This window comes from Alexandromys fortis, unplaced genomic scaffold (assembly GCF_014885135.2).
Source record: "Alexandromys fortis isolate MF-2015 unplaced genomic scaffold, M_Fortis_MF-2015_v1.1 scaffold_149, whole genome shotgun sequence".
Taxonomy (NCBI): domain Eukaryota; kingdom Metazoa; phylum Chordata; class Mammalia; order Rodentia; family Cricetidae; genus Alexandromys; species Alexandromys fortis.
In genome coordinates, this window is record NW_026068025.1 from 2,316,407 (window position 1) to 2,343,533 (window position 27,127).

At 47.8% G+C, this 27,127-nt stretch overlaps 1 protein-coding gene across 1 annotated transcript; it reads left to right on the plus strand.

Moving 5' to 3' along the window:
- The first annotated feature begins 6,378 nt into the window (after positions 1–6,378).
- Aldh3a1 (aldehyde dehydrogenase 3 family member A1) lies at positions 6,379–15,511 on the plus strand. Its single transcript, XM_050163698.1, has 11 exons — positions 6,379–6,455; positions 9,595–9,761; positions 10,918–11,149; positions 11,639–11,724; positions 11,963–12,171; positions 12,947–13,064; positions 13,337–13,478; positions 14,143–14,309; positions 14,745–14,844; positions 15,098–15,228; positions 15,326–15,511. The coding sequence occupies exons 2-11, from the start codon at positions 9,600–9,602 to the stop codon at positions 15,338–15,340; spliced, it is 1,362 nt and encodes a 453-aa protein (XP_050019655.1). The 5' UTR covers positions 6,379–6,455; positions 9,595–9,599; the 3' UTR covers positions 15,341–15,511.
- Positions 15,512–27,127: the final 11,616 nt, after the last annotated feature.

The following is a 27,127-nucleotide window of genomic DNA, read 5'->3' on the forward strand; positions in this document are numbered from 1 at the left end:
ACGATCACACCACCACAGAGGCATTCCCAGATCATCGTAAACACGACATCCCCTGTAAACAAGACATCCCCTTCCAGTCTTCTTACTTTGATTGTTTTTTGTTTGTTTGTGGTGTGTGTATGGATGTTTTGCCTACATGTATATCTGTTTGCCACAAGTGTCCCTGGTGCCTGTGGAGGTCAGAGGAACTGGAATTAGATAACGGTTGTGAGCCACCATATGGGCGCTGGGAATTGAACCTTGGTCCTCTGCAACAGCAGCCAGTACTCCTAACCACTGGGCCATCTCTCCAGCTCCGGAGCCATTTCTCCAGTCCCCCAGAGGCCTTACAACTCTCCTCATGTCACATGTTTTCATTTTCAGTGTATTATATAAGCATTGGGAGTGGAGGGTGGGGATGGACAGGAGCGTATTTATGAGACGTTGAGCCAAGTAAGTGTGAAAGCAAGGCTGAGCCAAAACATCTTATCACGGGTGTGTGTCTCTATGAAATCTCATCTGTGTAGCTGGGGAGAAAGAAAGCTTGCCGCGTCTTCCTCTGGAGCAGTTGGCTTGCAGTGATGAGAGTGTGCTTGTTGAGTTGGTTATGATCTGAAGGAAAGCTAAACCCAGAGAGATCATTAGTGCTGCCAACTCAAGTGTGCCCTGGCATGGCTTCCTGTGTCAGGCTGTGACTCAGGTAGGCTCTGCCTGGGCTGGGCGGGCATTCCTGCTGCTAGGTGGCAGGTGCCTAACGCACAGTGACTTGCATTTAGCTGCACCCTGCCCAGAAGGCTAGCTTAACCCAGGAAGTCCTGGCACTGCCCTTTCCAGCCTTCTGCTGTGTTTTCTGCCCCATTAGGCTAGGCTTTGACTTTCTTGGGGAGCCATGACTTACTGCTAATGGGAACTCCCAGGGATGGTGTGGGTTGGGAAACTCTGTAGCATACTTGGAACAGCCCTCTCCTCCCTCTTTCCCCTCATTCTGAAAACCCACAATTTCTCCAGCCAAAGGCAGCAAGACAGTAGAGAGCGGAAAGAGAGGAGGCCTCCGGGTCTTCTCTCGTTTCCACAGGCAGTGTGGATCCAGGTGGGAAAGTTCTGCCTGGCACAGCCAGTTCTGATGACTTGTGCAGGGCTGACTGATGTGGGTTGGCCACCTGTAGGTTCCAGTTCTTCATTCACAGAGTCAATCAAACTCAGATGCAAAGATAATTGAAAAAATTATACCAAACATGTACTGTCTTTATTGTTTATTTTATGTATTTTTTTCAAGACAGGGTCTTTCTATGTAGCCCTGACTGTAGTAGAACTCACTATGAAGACCAAACTGGTCTGGAACTCACAGATATCCACCTGTCCCTGCCTCCCAAGTACTAGGATCAAAGGCGTGCAACAACCACGCCTGATGGGACTTTATTCTTATTCTTGTTCCCTAAGCCATATAGCATAGCAACTGTTACACAGCCTCTGCATTAGGCATTACTGTTGCGGGACATTTGATGGCACTGTGACACTCTGAGACTGTTAATAAAGTTAGCCTTGTATCAGGGGGTGAAGTCAGTGACTAGATGACCAAAGTTAGCCACCAAAGTTAGCTGTAGCAAAGTCAGGACTATGGATACAGAAGATGCACAGGAAACAGAAAATTGGAGATTTTGAGCTCTTTGATCTGAGAAGGACAGCTGGTTGCTCCTCCGCTGCTTCTTGGGTCTATCAGGATTTTACCCCAATATTTGACTCCCAAATTTTTATTGATAATAAAATAATTTAGAACCGGGTGGTGGTGGCGCACGCCTTTAATCCCAGCACTTGGGAGGCAGAGGCAGGCAGATCTCTGTAAGTTCGAGGCCAGCCTGGTTTACAAGAGCTAGTTCCAGGACAGGAACCAAAATGCTACGGAGAAACCCTGTCTCAAAAATCTAAAAAAATAAAAAATAAAATAAAATAATTTAGATAAATGATTCATATAACAAATAATCTAGGGATAATTTAAAGTGTGCAGGAGGCTTTTTGTAGGTGCTCTTTATAAAGGAGATGAACGTGTGTGGGTTTGGTTATTAAGTAGAGTCCTGGAACCTGTCCTCTGGGGGCACCTACGGGATTACTGTGTTAACTGAATGATTAAAATCAATGTTTCCTCACAGCTCAACCCTAGACATTAAAAGTTGTTGAGCATTCATACACACACACACACACACACACACACACACAAGCAAGCATACAGGGATGCAGGCCTTAGTTGTTGACTGGGATCCCACCTGCTGACTGCAAAACTGGAGGGGACTTAGGAGAGTTCAGCCCAGACTGGAAGTCCCATGGGGCTGAATGAAGCCCGGCTCTGCCACCCTCATCACCTTCATTCCAGTCCCAGCAGTCAGTCTCCTAGTTCAGCAAGTTCCACTACGGGTGCCTCAGCTGAAAGCTTCTATGGGAAGGACACCTGCTCGGCTGGAAGGTGCTCCCAGAAACCTTGGGGTGGAGGAGGACCCTAGGGGAAACCGTCCTTCTCGTCCCACACAATGAGGATACACACACATGAGGACTGCACTTCACTGTTCACACTGATCGGGACCCCTGAGTGAGGTCACACCGTCAGGCTCCTACTACACTGTTATTCTCTCTGTGTCCCGCCCTCCCTCCCCCCTCGTGGCCTCTCTGCAAAGATGGTGCAGTGTGCAGCCCTCACTTAAGGACAACACTGACGCCCAAGTGCAGAGCAACTCCACAAATCATAAACTGGGTTTGAACAGGGAAGGTGTTAGCTTCCATCTCCAGCTCTGAAAAAAAAAAACGGAAATAAAAGCTTCAAAGAAAAAAATTAAAGTCATGAGAATATAATTCACACACCATGATGGTTGGAATAGGAATGCTGCCCATAGGCCCATATATCAAAATCCTTAGTCATCAAGGAGAGGCACTACTTGAGAAGAATTGGGTGTGACCTTGTTGGAGTGGATGTGGCCTTGTTGGAGAAGGTGTGATGCTAGGGTGGGTTCTGAGGTTGTAAAAGCCCAGCCCAAGCCAGGTCTGTTTCTTCCTGCTCTCTGGATAGAGAACTTCAGATACTTCTTCAGCACCATGTCTGCCTGTGTACCACCATGCTTCCCACCATGCTGACAATGGACTATACCTCTGAAACTGTAAGCCAGCCCCAATTAAATGTTTTCTTTGATAAGAGTTGCCTTGGTCATGGTGTCTTTAGAAGCAATAGAACACGGACTAAGACATCCCTAATTTACTTGTTTATAGTATGTAATGCATTTTTTTCAGATTTTAAAATAACACCACAATCCACCCATCCTCTCTCTGTCTCTGTCTGTCTGTCTGTCTCTCCTCTCTTTCTCTGATGTTTTGTTTCTGATGTTTTAGGATAGTTTTATGTTAATTTGACACAAGCTAAAGTCATTTGATAAGAGGGAACTTCAATTAAGAATATGCTTCCAGAAGATCAGGCTTTAGGTAAGCCTTACAGCATTTTTTTTTAAATTAGTGATTTATTTGGGAGAGTTCAGCCCTTGTAGGTGGGGCCATCCCTGGGGTGGTGGTCATGGGTTCCTTAAGAAGACAGGCTGAGCAAGCCATGGGGAGCAAGCCAGTGAGCAGCTCTCCTCCATGGCCTCTGCATCAGCTCCTGCCTCCAGGTTCCTGCCCTGCTTGAGTTCCTACCCTCACTGCTTTTGATGATGAATTGTTACGTGGAACTGTGAGCAGAATGAACCCTTTCCTCCCCCAAGTTGCTTTTTGGTTATGGTGTTTCATCACAGCAATAGAAACCCTCACTAAGACACACTTTAGTTCTCTATATAGTACTTGGCTGGCCTGGAACCTTCTATGAAGGCAAGGCTGGCCTCTAACTTGCAGGGACCCTAAATTCTGGGGTTGCATCAGGATATAGGTTTAAACACATGGCCATTAGCGGTCACCCTCTTTGTCGCTATGCCTCTGCAGGGTCTGTCAATCACTTCTCTCTTTTCTTCCTCTGTGAATTTGTTTTTCTGAGAATTTCCTGTAAGGGAACCAGGAAGTGTGTGGATTCATGCATCTGGATTCTTTCACTTGATGCTGCATTTTAAAGTTTGTTTGTTCCGGGGCTTGTGTCCATCCTTCATTCCCTTGTGTGGCTGTGTGTTCATTTCAGGGCTATGTCAAAGCTGTTGGCTTATTGACTGTCAAGCATTTGGGTGATTCCCACTTTGGGCATCAGGAGTAACTGTCCTGTGAACTTTCCTGTGTAGGTTGTCTGTGGACATGTGTTCTCGTTTCTCTGGTGTGTATCTCAGAAATGGGACGGGTGGGTCATCAGATAACTGCCTATGCTATGCACAGAGGAACAGCCACACCATTTTCCGAAGGGGCTATACCACCTTACACAATGCAAGGGGCTCCCATCTGCCCACATTCTCACCCACGCTTCCCACTCTACCCTTCTGCACGCTGGCTGCTGAGTCTTTGGTACCCGAGCCTCTCACCCTGCTTGCCTGTGGAGGGACAGCCAGTGGATCTCTGCATGGACAGAGTTACCTTTCTCACTGCTGGTGCAAAGTTCCTAAGAAACTCAAGGGAGAAGGATGGATTTTGCCTCAGTGATAGAGGGATTTTGCCTCATCCTTGAAGAGAAGGTGGGGTGGCAGGAATGACATTGTCTGTGGTCAGGGAAGGTGGTATAGTCACATGTGGTTAGACCTGGAAGAAGAGAACTAGACAGGACCGGAGGTGAGTACAACCTTCAAAGGGTGGTCCCTCATGGCTTACATCTGCCAGATAGGCCACAGGTCCTAAAATGCACATAATCTCCCCAAAGTGTGATAAAGGCCAAATATTTAAACACATGAACCTGTGGGGGGCTTTTGCACTCAAACCATAACAGCAGACCCAGAATGGGGGATACTGCATCCCACTAATTTTGAAAACCATGGGTCCCTTACCCATGAAGCCAGGGGTGGAGCAATGCCAAGGTGGCTGCCCGCTCAACCACAGCTTGGTGTGGGGTCTTGCCAACACTGGCCTCTGCAATGGCTTGTCTGGCTGGCAGCTCCTGATGTACTTGTGGTTTTCTCTCAAACAAGCAGTAGCTGAGTTTTCACTTAGCTGGGTACCTGCCAAGCCACTGTGTTTGCCCCACTGTATACGGGTGGCCCCACTGTTCACAGATACTTTCTGCCTCTCCTGGTGCATCAGAGATGCTTTCCTGTCTGCCTTGAAGCATCAAATGTCTGCGGGGTGCCTTGGGATTTTGTTACAGATCTTGCTTACCTTTTCTGATTCCAGGGTTTTTCTAACTCATGGCTGATGCCCATATATACAGATGGTCCTCTGGACATAGCAGGCTAACAAACCAATATGAGCTGAAAACATTATAAGTCAGGTCTGGGGGCTGTAACCCAGGGATTGGTGTTTGCTATGAGAGGTAGCCGGGGGTCAAGCCTTCAGGAACTCATAGATTGGATTTTCTCCCAGAGAGCAACAAAAGGACAGCAATTAATGTCAAGTGGGAGGAGAGGCATACTCAAGCCTTCACCAACAAAAGTCCATCTAGCGTGGTTGGAAGAGGTGTCATGGGAAGTGAGAGTGATCAGGAAGATCAGGCAGGTGGTGGCCCAGGAGCCAGAGCAGGACAGGCCAAGCTGGAACCAGGTATTGAGAATGGATTACCAGGTGCATAAGGGGAGAAGGTAGCCTGGTAGCTAGGGGCACTGAGAATCCCTGGTCACAGTGCAGGTGTGGGATGTGGCTGACTGTAGTGGTCTGTGTGAACCTCTACCTCCACAGTGTGGTGCAGGCCAGGGGCTCAGAGAACACTGCTTAAACACAGAGGAAGGGACATTCAGCTTCTATCCTCCCTGGGGGACCACAGAGAGTAAATTCCTGGTTGTTCTGACAGGCCCTAGCAACATTATCCTCTAATCTTTGAGAGAACAGATCCACATACTAGTAGGGACCCCTGTAGAAATTTCCAACCAGCCTGTTGTGAGTCTGTGCCTCAGTGGAACCCTCATCCCTTGCATATGGTAGTGACAGAGGAATGTATTTTTGACATGTATTCTCTGGTGCTGAGCACACACTGCGAGACTGTAGCTCACCCGCTGTAGACCTTGCATAACAGGGGACTCATGGAACAGCATCTGGCAAAAACATGAGCTTTGTGCCAGGCTGAATCACTCAGTGGCCCCCACGCCCAGGGCAAACAGACTCTTGAAGGTTGGCTAAAAGCCCACAAAAGCTTTCACAGGCCCATCTTGCAGTTCAGAACAGAACAAAACAAACAGCCTGAGACCTAATCTTCAAAACCTGTGTGGAGGAGAGGTCCGGATTATGCTGCACCCACGTTTGAATATTGTTTTAGCTCATCACGCGAACTTCCTGGGCAAGGACTAGTGGGACCAAGGGGGAGGGAAGGAGGGTGCTTAAATGTGTCCTCTCTTGGCTCTTGCTCACTCCAGGAATCCCAGCTGCTGGAGGAGGCTGTGTAGAAGGTAATCTTCCCCATCCTTCTTATTTTGTCTCTAGGTGGGCACATGGGCCTTGAGAATTCAAGGCTTTCATCTATTTTGAGGACAACGGGTCCAGACCCTGCCAGGCCAACATTTCCTGATTGGGTACATTGAATGTCCAGCATCAGATTCCTGGAGGTCTATCATCTGCAACACTGGGCCAAGAAAGTCCCAGAGACCCACAAAACACAGGAAGAGAGGTGGCCTTTGGGTGAGAGATCTTGGTGCACACAGTCAAGCTTCTCTGCCCCCTAGAAAGGTGGCAGGGCTGCATAGCTGAGTACATGTCTTGGAGAGAGACGCTTGTGAGGTCAAAGCCTGATTTCAATGCCTGTTACCTGTGAGGACAGAGGTGGCGTGTTGAAACGCCTTCAGTCTTACTGTCCTCAGCTGTGGAACATATGCCTAACTGACCTTTCTTTGTGAGTGCTATTATGGTGCATTTAAAAATCAATCCCTTTGTCTCTCCCTGTGTCTCTTTTTCTCCCTTTTCCTCGTGTGTGTGTGTGTGTGTGTGTGTGTGTGTGTGTGTGTACCATGGCATATGTGTGGGCCAGTAGACAGCTCTGATTGCTTGGTCCCCACCTTGTTCAAGGCAGGGCCTCTACTCTTTGTTGTTGACTGCTATCCAGGTATACCAGATAGCCGGTCTATGAGATTCCAAGGATTCTCCTGTCTGTCTCCCATCTTTCAGCAGGGTTTTGAGATTTCAGAAATGTGCTACAACATCTGGCTTTCTATGGGTTCTTGGCATCCAAACTCAGGTCCTGATGCCTTCAAAGCAAGTCCTTTACCCACTGAGCCAACTCAGCAGCTCTGCTATGGAGGTTTTATGAGAAGTGAGGGGCGAGAGAAGGATTGCTGAGAGTGGGGTGTGTCTAGAAGGAAGGTGTAACCCCCAAAGTGGGGTGGTTCTGAGAGAGGAAACCTAGTTCGTGTCCCACTCAGGTGCCAGGTGCAGCATCAAATGTGCTTTCACGTATCAATCAGTAACTCTGAATAGCACCAGGATTAACTGGCTCACAGAGGAAGCCCAGGGACATAGCTTCTTAAGGACCACTTAATTTTGGGAGATGACATTGAGGGGTGATCTCAGCCCAGCCCATTCTCGTGAGGCTCTTCCCCTCCTAGGTCCCCTACCTTGGTGATTTGTGGCAGAGGCCATGTGACCCTGGTTAGACCACAAGAGTAAAAAGAAAAGTACTATCTTGCTGCAGGGTTGCTTGGCTGAAGCTGTGGCCAGCAGGAAGAACTGGTCTACAGGCTGGGTCTACAGATCCCTACTCAGGGGTCCCAATGAAGGAGTTACCGGCCTCCTGGTGGAGAAGGAACAGAGCATGGCATGTCCAGATCTGAAGCCTGGATGCCAACAGGGTGCCTCTCCCTAGGGAAGAAGTATAAGGGTTGACACCTATGGGTGAGGGCAGTGGGAGGAATCTGAAGGCAAAATCAGGCAGGTTCATGCACCCATATCCAACATCATTAAATACTGTATTTATGTAATAGTATATGGGGGAAGGTTAGCAGGGGAACTTGCTGTATTTCTGTACAATGAGAATAACTTCCTCCACACCCCAGTGTTAAATGTTATACAGTGCTGGGCCAAATATCTCTGGAAGGAGGGTGAGGGATTGGCAGAAATGACAGCTTCTTGGGAGGAGAAGGCAAAGTGCTTTACTCTGTGTCCTCTCTTGTTCAGTTTTGCACCATGACCGTGTATTCTCCACTCAAAGATGCGACCAACATTCAGAAAAACAAGCTCACTGCAAAATGTCAAGTGCCATAAAAAATTGAAAAGCCACATCTCTGGGACAGAGAGAGAGAGAGAGAGAGAGAGAGAGAGAGGAGATGACCAATTATTTCACTCCCTCAGTAGCTCCCCTCCCCTCACTTTTCTTTCTCTCATGCATGCATACATACTACACCTGTTGTTTGGGAAACATGTTTCTTTCTTCCCCATGGCACATGTGTGACAGGCAGAGACTTGGTGAATGTGCTTGGTAGTTCTCTATCTTATGTCTAAATAATCCACCACGTGATGCCACCGGTGCTAGGCTGTTCCTAGTATGTTTGTCACATGCAAACAATAGGTACTTTCTTGTTGCTTAGGGAGCTGCGGTTACTAGAATCTCCTGCACAGATCTTCGGTGTTATAAATACTTACTTTTTAAAATCTTTAATTATCTCTTTTGCTCTGTAAAGATTTATTTTTATTATGTGTATGGGTCTGTGTGTGTGTGTGTGTGTATGCTTACAAAGGCATTAGAACCCCCTGTAACTGGAATTACAGGTGAAGGAGGGGGCTGGGAATCAAATGTGAGTCTTTTGGGTGAGCACTGCGCGCTCTTAACTGTTGAGCCATTTCTCCAACCCCTACAAATATTTTCAAGAGGCCTTTGCTGGATATGGTCAAATCCCCCTGCCCCCAAGAGCCACACCAATTTACCAGTTTCTTTATTGTACTGGAAGCAGGAATCACCTCTGCAATTTTGCACAAGAACCTGAGATATTGAAAGACCTTTGTTGGCACTGACCTATGTCATATGATATTGATCTGTATATGTTATACAACATTGATCTAAAAGCTAAAGCCTGGCTCAGCTTAGCCAGGCAACCAGCACATTCAAGCACAACGATGTAGCCAGGAAAGATATGTGTTAGTTTTTTGGTGTTAGTTTTCCTTTAAATGGGTAAGAGGTGGAATCGTGGTCTGTATGCATTCAACCTAATCTAAGAAGTTGGTTGCAAGGCTCCTCGAGTGTTTACAGGGAAGGAAGCTGTCCCAATTTGCAAGTGGTCAGACGGGAGAGATGCCAAGAAGGGTGCCCCCTTCCACCCTATGACAGGTTCTGCTTCAGATGGGTATAGTTCATTGCGGATTACTGTCATCTAACTTAGGATGTCTAAAGACATCAGAAAGGCCTAGCCATCTGAGTCAGAAAAAGGGACCTTCCAGCAGGAATGCGTTTTCCAGTCTCTAGGAGAGGTCTTTATCCAAATAAAATTAACATAGTGGCGGAGCACTGAAGGTCGAGCCAGTGCCAGGGAGCTGGTGCCAAAGCACAACCCAGAGCCGTGGATGTGGACTTCTTCTGCAAAAATGCTCTCTCTGTATCTCCAGGTGCTATGAGCAAGATCAGTGACACTGTGAACCGGGCGCGGGATGCCTTTAACTCCGGCAAGACTCGCCCGCTGCAGTTCCGAATCCAGCAATTGGAGGCGCTGCGGCGCATGATCACTGAGCACCAAGCGGACATCATTGCTGCTCTGGCCGCTGACCTACACAAGGTGCAGCGTCGGGGTGGGGGGATGGGATGGGATGGGGGGAGACGGCCACAAAAAGGGACTAACAGATGTAACAGGCACGGGGACAGTGTAGGGCGTCAGTTGCACGCCGCCCAGCACTTCACTGAGGACTGCACTGATTCCCAAACGCTCTGCGTGTAGAGGCAATGTTATAGAGGGGAAAAGGAGGCTGGGAAAGGATTAGGAAAGATTGCAGGGTCGCCCTCTCCTTCCACCACCTTTAGACAGGGTCTTCTTCCCTCCACCTGTTGCTTTTCCCCTAGGGTCTGGCTTCTTTATCAACCCATTTCCACTCCCACCCTCCCCCCTCCCCCACCTTGCCACAGCCACTTGCTTTATCCCTCTGTCCTCGGTTCCTCCCTGTTCTACCTGGTTTGGCACACCAAGGACCAGCAAGGCCATGCTCTCCAGAGGGATCCGGCTTCCTGTGGTTTCCTCCTTCCTCCTTATTCCCTTGGGTTGAGCAAGCTAGGAACCTCCAGATCCACAAGCCTTTTACTTTGAGGCCAGGACTCAGTTGCGACTGCTTCCACCTTCTCTGAGGTGCCCACCCTCTGCCCTGTCAGGGCTCACTCACCTTAAGGCTTCCCACCATAAAAGACAGGAAGGAGAAAACTCACTCTTGGCTTCCCAAAATTCAGGAAAGAGATGTGTATTTGCCCCTCGTGCTCCCTCTTTCTTACCCCTACCATGCCAGGAGGCTCTGTTGTCCCCAGTTCCTGTCTCCCTCTGCTGTAGTTCTGGCTTCTAGCCTGCCACTCTTGGGCACTTCTTCCCTGGGTGGGATTTGTACCCATGTCTACTCAACACTGTAATCTCCCGAGCTCTTTCTCAGGTTCAGGTCTCAGTGTGGTCTGTAAGTCTTCCAGACCATACATTTTCTCCCTCACCAATGACCCTCAAACCCATTCCTCTGGCCAGACCTAGTTTCATTCATTCCTTTACCAGCTCTGGGTCCTGGGGCACCCCCATCCTACAAACCTTGGGAAGAAGGGACCTTCCAGACCTAATAGCCCAATGGCCACTCTTCAGCTCTGTATCCCATCACCCTGGTATGGAGCCCATGTTGACCAGCCAACTTACCAGAGCAGCAGAGCCTTGGCTCTGTGGCTCACGTTCCCGTGGCGCCTTTCCCTAGAACGAGTGGACCGCCTACAATGAGGAGATTGTGCATGTTCTGGAGGAGATTGACACCACAATTAAGAAACTCCCAGAGTGGGCTGAGGATGAGCCTGTGGCAAAGACTCCCCATACCCAGCAGGATGAGTCCTACATCCACTCGGAGCCCCTGGGCACGGTCCTTGTCATAGGTGCTTGGAACTACCCCTTCAACCTCACCATCCAGCCCATGGTGGGTGCCATTGCTGCAGGTAAGAGTGACTGCTACAGGAGGTTGTGGTGGCTAAACCATGTAGCCAGGCCTCCAGGATGACCTCTCCCTATACCTGTGGGGTCAGGGTGGGCGTGGGGGTAAGGATTCTCTGTTAGTGTGTGACAGGAGAGGCCAGAGCTGCTCGCTCGCTAGTGTGGGCATCTCTCTGAGTGTCCTTTCTTCTTTCCTAGTCTCCCAGCACTGCTGAGGGGCAGGTGGTACCGCCCCTAAAGGCATGTGCCAGTGTGTGTACCTGTAGCAGATGCTCCTGTGTCACCTGTGTGTGCTCCCTGCATTGTGTTCCTTCATGTGTACCTGTGTTTCTCAGCATGTGCATGTGTGTTCTCACGGCATGCCCCCATGTCTAGCCTCTCCCACTGCCTTCCAAGAGTACAGCTGATGTAACGGAATTTGTAGGCCTGGTCATTGGGTAGGAAGAGTCTCTGAGGAGGTCTCCCCAGGATGACCCTGACCTTGTATTCTGCAGGAAATGCTGTAGTCCTCAAGCCCTCAGAAGTGAGTGAGAATACGGCAGACCTGCTAGCCACCCTTATTCCTCAGTACCTGGATAAGGTGAGGTGCCCTCTAGAGTTCAAGGATGACTGTGATGAGTGTCCCTTGTTTAAAGCTTGGGAGACAGGAGGTGATTAGAGCAGGTGGGAGGAGCCCAGCTTCTAACAGCAGGGAAAATGGAGCTGCTTGGGTACCCAAATAAGCTCAGAGCTGAAGGGCCAGTCTCTTAGTGCCCACTCTGTGCGCGGAGTGTGGAGAGGCTTGATTTTTGCTGAGCTTCCTGTCTCTTTGCGGGAAGGATCTGCATCCAGTGATCAATGGGGGTGTCCCCGAGACCACGGAGGTGCTTACACAGAAGTTTGACCACATCATGTACACTGGGAGCACAGCTGTGGGGAAGATCGTTATGGCCGCCGCGGCCAAGCACCTGACCCCTGTCACCCTGGAGCTTGGAGGAAAGAGCCCTTGCTACGTGGACAAGGACTGTGATCTAGATGTGGCCTGCCGGTGAGGAGGCTTGGGCTCGTCTGGCTGCAGAGGCTTGGGCTCCTATCCACCTTTCAACACATGATGGTGCCAAAGATCTATGTCTCTGCACCGAGTAATAAAAATGGTCCCTGCCCCTAAGGAGCCTATGGTTTGGGGATGGGAGAAGTTGAATTGGGGGACAACATTCATAGAAGTCTTCCTAGAGGGGGGCCTCCAGAGAGAGCACTGACTCTGTGGGTCAGTACCATCTTGGAGTACCATCACTAAGGGTGGTACTCCAAGGAGAAGCTTCAAGGAAAGCAGATGTGGGATCTTCAGGGTTTGGAGACCTTTACCAAGTCCTGTTGCCCCTCGGCAGGAGATCCCCAACTGAGATCTGGAAAGCAGGCCCAGGAACGCAGGGCCACTTGCTCAGAGTCCAGGATGGGACTCATGTCTGTACTAGCTAGGCCTCTGGCCATCTCTGTACCCCATTAGAAGGGAAGAGGCTATGCAAGACTCTGAGAATGTGGTCAAAGGCACGGAGCTCTCACCCCAGAATATCCTCAGAATTTCCTCCCTGACACCCATGACATTAAACACTCTAGTTGCAGGAACTCCTGTGATGTGTGTGTGTGTGGGGGGGGGGGGGGCTTCTCAGTGCCTCTGCAAGTGAGTGGTTGCTTAGGGGAACCCGCCGTGGTAGCACGCAGCCCATGGGGTGTCCTCCATCACTTGCCCTTCAGTGCCTTAGCCCTGAGCCTGTGGCTAGTCTCAAGGGAGCGCTCATGATTAACAGATTGCATGTCCATAGGCGGATTGCCTGGGGGAAATTTATGAAAAGTGGCCAGACCTGTGTGGCCCCAGACTACATCCTCTGCGACCCCTCCATTCAGAACCAAATCGTGGAGAAGCTCAAAAAGTCGCTGAAGGTGAGCATGACCCGCAGATGCGAGTAGGGAGCTGTAGCCATAGGGGGTGTACTTTGTCTCAATCAGCTTCTAGGACTTTGAGAAATACTAGGTACTTCTCTTCTACTCACGGAAGAAATGTGCTCACACACCTCAGACAACTGGGAAGGGCGCAGAGCATAACGGGGTGGGGGAGGGGCGCAACTCAGATTCCACCACAGTCACTGCCTACAGGCTGGGAAGTCGGGGTCGTGGCAGGACCAAGACTTCCTTGAGGACTCATCTCTTCTCAGGATTTCTATGGGGAAGATGCTAAGCAGGCCCGTGATTATGGGAGAATCATCAATGACCGTCACTTCCAGCGGGTCGTAGGCCTGATTGAGGGCCAGAAAGTAGCCCATGGAGGCACCTGGGATGTGGCTTCACGATACATAGGTGTGTGTTCTGCCTGCTTATCGGGACTACCAGCATCCACGGCAAGTTTACAGAAAGTGGGCACAGATACTCAGCAAGAAGTCTTCCCCAAGTGGGCCTGCAGAAAGCTCTGGGGGCCTCAGAAGAGTGGTGCTCAGAATCTGCCTTCTCTGGAGTCCCAAAGACCTCTCCCACAAGGCAGAGACAAGGGCTCCATCTTCATATCCAGTCTGCACAAGGGAGTAGGGAATGGAGACAGCAGAGGCCCCAAGAGTTCAAGGCAGGCCAGGCTGGGAGGAGCTCCCAGTGTCCTGGCTGGGGGCAACGTCAATTGATATCCCTTTGGTCCCCAGTTATCAAGGAGGCTGAAGAGTTCTGGGATGGATACATGGGGCCAGAAGATGTAATGACTGTCCCTTCAGTGTTTAGATCTTGCTCCGCCATGTAGGTTAGTCTATAGAGCTCCCCATGGTCTGCCATGATGGAGTGTAGGACTGGGGGTAGGAAGGAAGTGGGCATGAGAGGAACACTTCAAGTCTTCACATAAGTTTGGCAGCTTCATTTACAAAAGAATAGAAGCAGGAACTAGATGTTGGCACTAGCGTGTGTGTATTGGACGTGCATGTGTGTGTTGGGGATGGGGGTGAATCAGCACAAACAGACTCTAGCTCACATCCTGCCTTAGCTCCCACCATTCTCGTGGAAGTGGACCCCCAGGCCAAGGTGATGCAGGAGGAGATCTTTGGGCCGGTGATGCCCATTGTGTGTGTTCGAAGCTTGGAGGAGGCCATTAAATTCATCAACCAGCGTGAGAAACCCCTGGCACTCTATGTGTTCTCCAACAACAACAAGGTAGGCCTAGGGTCCCCTTCCCAGTTTCCCGGCCTCTTAGGCATGGCATTCACATGCAAGGGGACTCAGAGCCACAGGCCTGGGTTCAAGTTTGCAGCTTCCTCATTCATTAGACATGCAACCGTGGGCAAATCAGTTAGACTAGCTGGACCTCGTTGGCCTTAGCTCTAAGGTTAGGACCGTTCCACCTTCCTAGAGCAGTGGATTGTAGTCATTGCTACAGGGTTGTGGAACTGCTGCTGCCTCCCCATACAGCGCTGAGGATTGTGTGATATTTACAGAGAACTGGAGACTCTGCAGGGGCTAAGGATGGCAGAGCTGGTGGCTGGGGCTCTGCTTCCACTAGTCCCTATTTTTGAGGCTCCAAGACATGTTCAGAAAGAAAGGGTGGTGAGGATGCAAGACTGCAAGGTGGTTGCTTGGGTCTTTACACAGGTGATCAAGAAAATGATTGCAGAGACATCAAGTGGCGGCGTGACGGCCAATGACGTCATTGTTCACATCACTGTGCCCACTTTGCCATTCGGGGGTGTGGGTAAGTCTGGTGCTGGGATCTTAGTCCTGATCACTCTGGTCTTCCGTAGGGATCCCAAGCCCGGGGTCACACCACCGTTTAGTGGCATGCCTGGAATGAGACTCTTTCTGGGCACTCTTCTGCCTGGCTTATGCCTAGGGGGCACTCTAAGGTTTGACTACTTCCCGTGAGGCTCAGTCAGACAAGGGAGTTCATGAGGGTCATGAGGACAAGATGGGCTGGGATCCTGGCCCTGAACAGGCCTCTCATTTAGGGAACAGTGGCATGGGAGCCTACCATGGCAAGAAAAGCTTTGAGACCTTCTCCCACCGCCGCTCCTGCCTGCTGAGGTCTCTAATGAACGAAGAAGCCCACAAGGGCAGATACCCCCCAAGCCCAGTCAAGGTGAGAGGCAAGGCCCTGGGGCATGGAAGAATATGGAGGACTACAAAGGACAAGGGTACGGGACCTTGGGTCTCATGTGGGCTTCCTGTCCTCACAGATGCCCCGGCACTGAGATGACTGTTTTACCCGACTCATTTTTGCTGGCTGTCCTGTCCTTGGAAAATTGCTCTAGGAGCCTCATCTTGGCTTCTCACCCACCTGCTACCTGCGTGTGCTCAACTCCCAGATGGCTCACCTCACCCCTGCACATTCTGCTGTTTGCTGGGCACAGAGATCAATAAAGTCTTCTGAAGGAAAGTCATGTGTGCAGTGCTTCTTTTTATACCCTGACCCCAAGTCCTTCAAGGGTTAATCACTCTGAGAAGCCTACAGAGAAAGCTCTCTCCCCTGACATTAACTCATGGGAGGTAGGAGGCCATGAGCTGGGGATGAAGGTTAGCTTCCCCATGTCATGTTTGGGATGCCAGCTCCATCCTGGTGTCTGCGTGAAAAGAAATAAAGGAGACTGAGCCTTGATGACAAAGTGGCTCTGGAACTAGCAATACTCTTTTCAAATCACATTTGATCTGAGAATTGATCTATGGAAGGGGTCTCTCTGTGAGACAACACAGTGGTCAGTGCCAACAGCCCCACCCCCTGTCACAGAACCAGGCTTGTCCCACCCACAACCCAGTCTTCCAGTCATTAATTTCCGGTTCCAATCTGCTGTGGAGTCTAAAGATTCCTAGAGAGGGCTGGCCTTCAGTCCAAGTCTGAGGCTTTGGGACTGTGACCTGGGGGCACGTCAACAATACACGTTCCCTTCATATGCTTCTTACACTCTCAAGACTTTCTTTGCTCCCCACAACCTTTTGATAACATTTACATGGGACACAAACACCTTCACAGCCTTTGCCCCTTTTGAGAGATCTCTCTACATACTTCTTCCGCAAAGGTCTTTCTCCTTGATTTTCCAATCCTGCTTTTTCCTAACCCCTGACCATCCAGCCAATCCATTGACTACAGACCATGAATCAGTGAACAACTGCACATCTGGCCATTTCTCCTTTCAAGTAAAATGTATGACCATGTGCCCTGCCCAAAGTTCTGCCCACTGGGAAGACTTCTCTTCTCTGGCATCCTTCAGGGTTATCCCAGAAAGAAGCTGCTGTCCACTTCTGTGTGGTGCCTGGATATCATGCAGAACCATCAGGGCCAGGACCTGGTCTTCTCTTCCTCAGTCAACTGATGATAAGGCTCATCCCATGAAGCTATCAGTACACAGCAGACAGCCTTGTAATGGGCATAGAAACCATAGGCATTTGGGCATCTTCTTCATGTAACTTGCCTGTAACCTCAGGACCTGCACAAACCCAATCATATATGCACCATTTCCCTTCAATAATGGATTGCTGCTATGTATCTACTATATTATGACTTGGTGGGTCAGATAATACTCAGGATGGGTGACTCAGATTGTATGGTACCTTCGTGGTCCATCGCCAAATGTTCAGTCTCCACCAGGGCCCAATAGTAGGCCAAGAGGTGTCTTTCAAAGGGAGAATAGTTATTTGCAGATGATGGTAGAGTCTTGCTCCAAAAAGTCTCTTCTATGATTCACAAGTCCAATTGTTCTGCTCGTATATTCCTAGACGTGTGACCTCCCTCTGGACCATAGTTGACTCACTAGGGAAAACTCTTAAAGAAAATGGACTCGCTCTCCCAGCACCTATCCACTGCCAATAATTCCTCAGCTAGGGAGACATCATGCCCACTTCCCTTCTCCATGCTGGGGTTTGGTTTGCCTTGAGCTTGCTGTCACAATCTGCGTGAATTCACACATGCTGATGCCCTGTTATGTCTTGAGGACACCATTTCCTCGCCATCCACAGTCTCTGGCTCCCGCATTTTGTTTTGTTTTTCAAGGCACGATTTCTCTGCGTAACAGTCCTAACTGTCCTGGAACTCATTTTGCAGACCAGGCTGATGTCAAACTCACAGAGATCTACCTGCATCTGCCTCCCCAGAGCTGGGATTGAAGGGGTACACCCACCATATAGTGGTATATTGTAGCGTCAGCACAGCTGCAGTATCGAGTTACAAACGAGAAGCTGAGGATCTAGAGAAACCCCGCCATTCATGGTAAGAGAATGTCGTTTATTGAAGGGAGAACGTGGTCTATATATATATGGACTTGCAGCACTGTGGAAAAACCCAGGGTTCGGAAGTTTATGTACTCAGTGCCGAATCAGTAAACAACTAGGTAGAACAAGGAACTTGGGGTTAGGCCAGGAGGTGCAAGATGTACTTGCTAGCAAAGGTCAGCAGTCAATAAACAGACATCCTCAGGCAGAAGGGCCCAACAGGTCCCTCCTTTTGTATATAAATGAAGTTCTGTCTTAGATAACAGGATTTTGGTACTTGCTTTACCTGTCTCAGAGATGCCCATCCAGGCCTTGTGAGCCCTCTGTCTTAGGTTGATAAGCACCCCCTCCCATGTAGAACCTGTCATTGAATGTTCATTTACTTTGCATGCTTAACCATGACTGTGCTGTGGGATTGCCTGTAGCTAGAGACAGCATAACTTGTCACATATGAAATCGGTCCTGGGCCTGCTGCCTGCGAAACTGGCATAGGTGGAATAAAGTAAATCCTACAATTCCCAGGGCCAAAAGACCCAGGGCTAAGGTGCCGTTCACTTCCTTGATAAGCCAACTGGTAATTTGAAGGCCCAGCAAAATCTGGTCCCCAGCCAGTGGGGGCACTCTGGTTTCATTAATTTGGATGATCTGTTGATTTAAATTGAGAATACCCAATTGTATCATAGCATTTATATTGTTTGGGTGCTGAGTGCAGTAGCACCCTCACCCAACAATTTATCCACCGCGCTTGCCGTGACCACCGACTGGGAAAGGGCAATGCCAGAAACAGCTGCAGAAGTCGCACCGAGGGCAACGGCAGCAGCAACAGATACAGTGGTGCCAAAGTCTCTTTTGTGCCGTCCAAGCACCACCTTCCGCAGCGCCAGCGTTTGCCAGCATGGGGACGATGCCTGGAATGCGCACCACCAATGCTGCCTACTCTGCACTCCACTCCGCCCTGCAGCTGGCAGTCACTGTAAGAACAATCTAAAACATCTCCCAAAAGGGAATCATTAGTGACCACAAAAAGAATGGAGGGAGCACACAAGGTCCAGTGGCAATACATATATATATTCCTTCTATATCTAGTGTGTTGCGATTTTAAACTATGCTCAAAATAGTCTGATGTATTTCAGCTGCAGTGGTATTAAATGCAAATATCTTGCAGGCCACCTGGCTTACTGCATCCAGGCAAGCGAAGGGTCCACACAGAAACATACCAGCAAAGGCTGGGACCACTCAGCTTGCAGGGCTTTATGATAATGAAATGGAGGTGAATCCATGGTTTTATTTTTTTATGGGAGGCCTAGGTCCATACCGCCAAACGTCCTTGCGGCCATGGAGAAGGTAGGGAGTACTAACTACACAGTCTCCCCAAAGGAGTGGTAACTCTAAATTATAGGTTAATGGACCTGGCCATCAGCGGGCAAGGGGGCAAGGGGGCAAGGCTCTGCCTGACGTGTTATGATCAAAATTTACCAGCCCCATAATATTCTGCAAGCCCAGGACTGAGGCATTCGTGGCATTGGGTGCAAAGTCAGCAACCGACCAGTTACTTAGCACGAGACAATGATTAAGAAAGGAGGATTCAGCTCCACCCAAAAGACTACTATTCCAAATTTGAGTAAAACATAAGCTATCCTCTAATGTGAAAGTCATGTCAGTAAGATTTCCTTCTTCCAAATCCTCTGGGATAGAAACTTTTCCCAGACTAAGATTAGTTCCCACCATAGCTGGCCATACCATGCTTTGGATGCCCACAGGCATCAAGAATGGGGGCGTTCTTCAGAAAGGCCCAAAGTGGCTCTGTGTGGCTGGTGTGGCTCAGGAACGACAGGGCACACAACGCTCAGGAACCCAAATTGTGTGCTCGCCATCCTGTGGGAAGACACAAACAGACTCTCAGCCCCACACCAGAACGGGATCTGGGCCACACCACTGTCCGAGGAGAGGTCTTTCTAGCAAACCATTATTTGGGGCTCTATGGGTGGTTGCCAATGGCAATCGGCTGCCGACCATCCTCGAGAGTCCACAGTTAAAAAAATTAAAATATATAAGATATAAGCTACAGAAGCATGGGGAGACAGAATGAAAGCCCCTGAGTATCCCTTTTTTACTTTATCCAGGTAACTTTTGAGAGTATGATGGGTGCATTCTACCACAGCCTGTCCCTGAGGATTGTATAGTATACCTGTCTTCAGAGTGATATCATATGCCTCACAAAATTGCTTAAACTCTGAGCTCATGTAAGCAGGTCCATTATCTGTTTTGAGCTGCTTGGGCACTCCCATATATGCAAAAGTGTAGAAACAAAGGCTTTTTACATCTTTTACCTTTTCCCCAGAATGAGCAGAAGCAAATATGAGATGAGAAAATGTATCAACAGAAACATGAACATATTGTGATTTACCAAAGTTGGGTACATGGTCCATTTGCCAAATATGATTAGGCATGAGCCCTTTAGGGTTCACTCTTGTGGCGAGCACGGGCAGAAATTCGACACAGGAAGGGCAGTCCTTAACTATCTGGGTGGCCTGTTATTGGTGACTGCAGTGTGGTGGTGCAGGGTCCCAGAGCTGAGATGGAAGCATCAGTGTAATAACTGCGCTTTATCAAATGTGGACATAGCTAAGAATGCATGTGTGCAAGAGTCAGGCAACTCATTGCCCTTGCTAAGATTGCTGAGCAACTGGGTATGAGCTCTCAGATGTCCTATAAACAGTGGACAAGACCATTGCCACAAAAGTCCTTGTAGCTGAAGCAGGGATAGACCCTGGGGCAATATAAGTGGCTGTTTCCAGCAGGGGAAATATTCGAGTAATGTACTGACTGTCTGTGTAAATACTAAGCACTTTAGAGGGGAATAATTGTAGGGCAAGAACTAAGGCTGCAAGTTCAGCAACCTGTGCTGATCGTGTTTCAATGAAAAGTCACTTAACAATGGTCTGAGAGATGACTACAGTGATGCCTGAGGAGGAGCCATCTGTAAATACCACATGACCTCCTGGAGTGGGTTGAAGATTCATGATTCTGGGAAAAATAACCAGGTGCATCTTGAAAAAAGTGATTATCAAATTGACTCAATATAGTGCTACAAAATATAGCCCAGTCATCACTATGCTGTTGAAGCCATAGAGTTGCTGGCTGGATAGGGGGGTAATGATTTTATCTGGCTCTTTATCAAAGGTCAAGACACTAGTCTTGATGGCCTTGAATAATAAGGAGACAAGGGCTTGACGATAAGCCACAACCACCTTGGAGGGTAAAGCTTGAAAATAGAGCCATAATATGGGACCCTCCTGCCAGAAGACTCTGATAGGTCCATGATCAGAGCTGAAAATAAGCAATTGTAAAGTTTAGAGTAATCTATATAATGTACATGAGCTTGCTGCAGCATCTTTTCAATAAGTGTAATACATTGGCACCCTTCATCAGTCAATCTCCTGGATGACAATGAATCAGGATCTCCACTGAGGATGTTAAAAAGCGGTTGCAAATGATCTGTAGAAAGCCCTAAACTGGGCCTTATCCAGTTAATGTCTCCCAGGAGCTTTCGGAAATCATTAAGTATTTGAAAATGGTCCAATCACAAGGTGATATTTTGGGACTTCACACCATTTTGTAACAACTGATGCCTGAGATATTGATAAGGAAACTGGGTCTGAACCTTCTCAGGAACAATCTGTAAATTTGCTAGGCTCAACTGATTTTGCAAGTCACCAAAGGCATCTAGCACAGAGGCTTTGGTGGGTCCTGCCAGTAGAATATCATCCATGTAATGATATACAGCTGAGGGTGCTTAAGTCTAACTCTTTCAATGTCCCGGGTGACATATATCTGGCAAATAGTGAGGCTATTTGCCATCTCTTTTGGCAAGATCACCCAATGATGTCTCTTATAAGGTTCTTTTAGGTTAGTAGATGGAACACTAAAAGCAAAGTGATGGCAGTCAGTGGTATGCGGAGGGATAGTATAAAAGCAATCATTTAAACCAATAATAATTAAATGCCAATCATTTGATATTGCAACAGGTGTGGGCAATCCTGGCTAAGTAGCTCCCATAGGAATCATAGTTTAAACATAGTCTTAAGCCCTGCAAAAGGTGCCATTGCCATTTGCCAGATTTCTTCTTTATAACAAATATAGGAGTGTTCCAGGGAGATGTTGAGGGTATTATATGCCCTGCGGCCAATTGCTCTAGTACTAGCATCTGGGCAGCCTCTAATTTTTTCCTTATTAAGGGGCCATTGCTCAACCCGGATGCTTTACTCACTCTGCTAAGAGATAGGAATGGGTGGAATGATCAAAGGCTGTTCAGCAGTGGCCCCTGCTAAAAATGCCCAAGTCCCACATGATTTCCATGCTGGCATGTAATGTGAGTCTTTTCAGCCACAGGTTGAGGATCCCCTTGTAATCTCCTCCCTAGGCCTTTGCTGGGGCAAAATCTCTGATCTTTTAGCATCTGTCTCACTGACTGAATGGTGAGCACTGCCCCTATACCTTTCAGCACATCCCTGGAGGTTCGACCAGCATTTCCTGCATACGCTCTGGCCCCAGTAAGCATGTCAACATTTCTCCCAGGGAACCCAGCCATGGTGTTGAGAGCTGCCTGACATCTGTGTGCAATGTTCCTGACACTTGCTGCGACAGTCCTGGGGCATAAGATTGAGGGCACCAAAGGACTCAAAAATAGGAAGAGTAAAAGGGGCATGGAGCCCGTAAGCAGTGACAGCCTCCTTCAATTGCTGAATGTCCTTATATTGTAGAGGATTGTGTACTCACATAACCTGATCTGGATTGTTTGGATCAGACATTTCAACTATAGGTAGGGCAAAGCTGCCTAGGGACACTGAAGGCTCAAGAAGTGACAATTGACCCTGAAAGTCAGGATTTCCTGAAGGAGGACGGTTCTTTATAGAACATCCTTTTATTTTCTTCCAGAGGACTTTAATCTCTTGAGTTAGCTTTTCCTCCTCACTATCTGCATCCTGAGGGGTGTCTGAACTACAGGCTTAGTGACTTGAGGATTCCTCCTCCTGGACCTCCCTCAGCACATTCTCAGCCTCTGCCGATTGCTCTTTCATGTTTACCTTCTGACTTAACAATGCATCCTTAACCAACCTCCACAAGGAGAAGGCAGCAATGGGGATTTGATCCGGTCCTTTATCATGTAGATTTGTAAATCTGTCTTTATCTGTTCCCAATCGGGAATATTTAGCCCCCCCCCCAATGAGAAACCAGGGACTGGCCTGTTCAAGCATTTTCATGAATTCCTTGGTTGTTCATGACTTAATTCCAGGGCCATTTTCTTTTAAGAGTTTCACCAATTGGTGAGACTCATGTCACTTCCAGCACCCACTTCCAATTCACCCCCCATTCCTTACCTCTCTGTGGAGCTTAACTGGCCAACTATTCCCTGGGGTGATCTTCCAACCATCTTCCTTCTTTTTTGATCTCGGTGGGACCTTCGCTTGTGCCAGCGCTACTGCAGTACCGAGTTGCAAGCAAGAAGCTGAGGATTTAGAGAAACACCACACGGTGGGTCACTCGTGCTAAGAGAATGCCATTTATTGAAGGGAGAACGGGGTCTATATATACACGGGCTTGCAGCACTGTGGAAAAACCCAGGGTTCAGAAGTTCGTGTCCTCAGAGCCAAATCAGTAAATAACTAAGTGGAACAAGGGACTTTTTAAATAGAATACCAACAGCACAGAAACGAACCCCAGTATCAACGATGAACAGTGTGAAAAGCAAATGCTCCCGTACATCAAAGGAAATGATCAGCAGAGTTGACAGACAGCCCAGAGAGGGGGCGGGAATCTTAGCCAGTTACACTTCAGACAGGGGCTAATGTACAGAACTCACAAAGAACTGCAGAAACTAAATACCAAGGGAATAAACCAGCCAATCAACAGACAAGTAAATGAACTAACTAAATAAATAAAAAAACCAAACAAGCAAACCAGAAACAGCTAATAACCATTTTTATAAGTGTCCAATATTCCTAGTTATTTTATTCTTTGCTAGGGAAATGCAATTTTAAATGAGTTTGAGCTCCCACCTCACCTCAGTCAGACTGTCTATCATCAATAAGTTTGCCAACAGATGTTGGAGAGGATGTGGAGAGATATCTGCTTTTGAATGTTGGTATGGGTACACATTAATGCAGGCATTATGGAAATTAATTTGGAGATTTCTCAAAAAATTAAAGATAGAATTTCCATACGACCCAGCTATTTAACTCCTGGGGATATGCCCAGAGACCTCCATACCTTACCATAGAGATATTTGCACCCCATATTAATTGCTGCTTAATTTACTGTAGCAAAATCTAGTTTCACATCAAGAGATGAACTGATAATGGAAATCTGATGTATATACAAAATAGAATACTACTCAGCTTTAAAGAAAAATGAAGGTAAAATATTTTCACAAAAATGGGTGGACTTAGAATATTTATTAAACAAGGCCACACGGTTTCAGAAAGATGGATTCTAGCCAATAACATATGTGCACATGTAAACAGATGTACGTGCAGATGCAGTGTAACATGAAGGAAAGAGGAGAAGAGAGGCTGGATGCTGGTGGATGCAGGTGATGAACACAGGTTATGAAAAAAGATAGTAAGCAAACTGTTTTTTCAGTTCCAGTTCTCTTGTGGGTGTCTTGTTGATTGTTTTGGTAGTGGGTAGGTGCAGAAAATATACTCGATACTGGAAGTATGAAATTTAAGGTGATGCTCACACATTCGAAATGCCTATTCTGATTGTACAGAAGTTCATTGAGTACAGAGACTTTGGGTCTGGTCTGTTTCTCTGTGTGATGTTTTCATTTACTTGCAAGGTTTTAAAATGATAATATTTATAAGATAATAAAAATTGAAATTATGAGATTCATAGGTAAATGAATGGATCTAGAAACACTTGTTCTGAGTGAGGTAACACAGACCCAGGAAAACAAGCATCACGTGTTTCCTCTCATTTGTGGATGTAGCTTTAATCTTCAGATAAGATGATCTTCATAGCTCATTTGAAATACCCATAGAGGTCAGGGAAGCTTTCAAGAGAGACCCAAGAGGTCATGGAGAGGAGGTTTTCAAGAGCAGAAAGACAGAATACCGTGGTTTCAAGGCTTAAAGAGGATTAATGCCACGTGTTGGTGTGGTTGAGGGAAAGGTGAGCTCTCCACCCACCCTCGGCACCTGTGGCAGAAGGGAGAGCTAGTCTTAGGGTCACCAGAGCAAGAGAGAAGGTCTTGCCCCTAACCAGCTGCAACACTCAGAAGAGAGGGCCCTGCACCTCACTGGGGCAGCACAGTGGAGCTGGCCCTGGTGGTGTGGGTGCAGGTCAGCCAGCCTTGAGGGTGTGAGAGCGGAAGAATGGGCCCCACCCTGGCTGCCTAAGGCATTGGGTGAGCTGGCCAGGGCCATGCTGGAGAGCTTGCCTTGGTGGTGATGATGAGGAAAGCTGTCAGGCTGATCAACCCAGTTACCACCCAGGCCCAGAACCAGGACTATGAATAGCCGCACCCTAATATCCATTTCATTTAATAACTGCTGGAACACGTGAAGGGGCTGGTCCTGCAGACACAAAGCTACACGATCTCCAAGACACAGGGCAACAACAGGACATCCAAGAGGAGTCCCAGCGAGGGCCCGGTATTGATCGTGTAACAGAGGCCAGAGGCCTTGAACCAGACCAATGACTCATTGCAACGAACGCTTGCAGATAAGGATGGTCTAAAAGTCCTTTTGTATTTGAGGATGAACTTGTACTTCTGATCCTCCCTAGTGCTGGGATTACAGGCAGGAACAGCCCCAACTGGGTTATGCAGCACTGGGGAAGAATCTAGTGCCCTGTGCATGCTAAGCAAGCTCTGTAGCACTGAGCTACATTTCTAGTCCTCCATATTGTGTTCACTTCAGTATGTAGCTACCAAGGAGAGCAAATGGAAAGCCTATGCTGAGAGGGAACGTAAAATAAAACCAATTCACAGCAGGAGTTCTGAAAGGTTTCTTTTCTTAGAAACAAGTGAAACTTAGGGAAGGACATAATGAAACAGACACAATATTCTGCAACTCTTCGTTGATGAAATTCAAAGCATATTAAAATAATTTAATGCATTTTTATAAATGGAAGCCTATCAATAACAGAAAATTGTAGCGATAACATCTTGTTTAAATAGGAGGTACAATGTTAGTACTGTCTATTATTAAAAATAATTTAAAGGTACATCAGTTAAAGCTGATCTGGAGTAAAATTTACATATTTACTCTTTGAAATTTTCTTTTAAACAGGAACTACCAAAAACTGAGGTCAGTCAAGAGCAGATGGTATTAATTGATAAGTAACAACTGGACGGCTGTTATAGAAATATAGCAAATTATTTTATGCTAATTGCAATCTAGCACTTCATTACATTGTACATTAATCAATTCCAAGTGATAGCTAGGTGGAAGCTCTCCATCTGTACAGTTAATGGATTTTAGAATATGGGGTATTCCTTTGCACTTGAATCAAGATCTAGAGACTTCCCTAGAACTGGTTTGAACTTGTGTGGCAATGGATATTGTACTTCTTGTTTTGTCAAGCACGTACGAAGCAAGTTGTATTATTCAAGTACTGGAACACCGAAACGACTCAGCATATCATGTGTTCTGATATTGAACTAATTAGGGTGTAATTAGAGGTCATTAAACGCATTTCAAAATCCATTCTCTCTCTCTTTTTTTAAAAAGAGGATTAATGGAACAAGAATGAATCAAGGTGAGGTTATTCTATAATGGGCTGACAGTGCCCTACTACGCACCACAGGCTATCTAATAAAAAGCCCCAGGCCAGGAACGGGTTACCTGTCTGTGAGTGTTGGCTGGTGAGGCTCCAGAGACGGCAGCCATTACAGGCTATGCATTGTCACTGATCTTAGTTTCCCTCCAGAACTTCATGGTAAGAGCCTGTTGTTGAAAACACCACATGCTTGAGTCACAGAACGTGGGGAAACCGAGCTGGTGCTGACCTGGGGCTTCGTGCCTATCGCTAGCTTTCATGGTGCGGGAAAGCATGACAACCCCTACGTGAGAAAAGCGATCGTCAGTCCTGCCCAGCCCTGCACCCTGCAAGCCGCAGTGACAACCAGCCTGGCTAGACACGCCCACTGGTGCAATAGCGGCGCGGATGTCATCAGAGCAAAATCCTCTATTTTAAGGACACCCATTAGACTAGGTTAAGGCCACCCACATGGCCTCTTTTTTATTGTTGTTCGTTCTTTGAGAGAGTTTCTTTGTATATCCTGGCTGTTCTGGAACTTGCTCCGTATACCAAACTGGCCTTGAACGCATAGAGATCTGCCTGCCTCTGCCTCCTGAGTGCTGAGATTAAGGCATGTGCCACCACCACCACCTGGGATCATATGACCTCATTTTACCTTACTAGTCTCAGAAGATTCCAAGACCAGGAACATTCTGATTTGCTGGCAGTTAAAGACTTCATTACTTTTTGGTGGACAGACGCCAGTCAGAGTGAGCTCTGACGATGATGTTTCGGGATCCTCTCCCCTGAGGACTAGTTAGCTCTCATCGGGAAATGTGTCAGGTTACATCAGGTGGCTGTAAGAGATGAAATTTCTTGTTGTCTTCGTACACTCTTAGCAGATGGCTTCATGCATATGCAGTATGGGCATGAAGCCATCTCTCCATGAAGAAATAGAGGGAGGCTGGGCAAGAAATGTCACTTGTCACTGTGCCAGCTACAGGGCTTCTGCATCTTGTTGGATCCTCAAC

Bases quoted from the DNA above. Each gene is read 5' to 3' on its own strand.
- Aldh3a1 (XM_050163698.1), top strand. From the start codon at position 9,600: ATGAGCAAGATCAGTGACACTGTGAACCGGGCGCGGGATGCCTTTAAC. The intron at 11,725-11,962 runs GTGAGGTGCCCT...CTTTGCGGGAAG, and splicing joins TTCCTCAGTACCTGGATAAG to GATCTGCATCCAGTGATCAA. The intron at 14,845-15,097 runs GTAAGTCTGGTG...CCTCTCATTTAG, and splicing joins TTTGCCATTCGGGGGTGTGG to GGAACAGTGGCATGGGAGCC.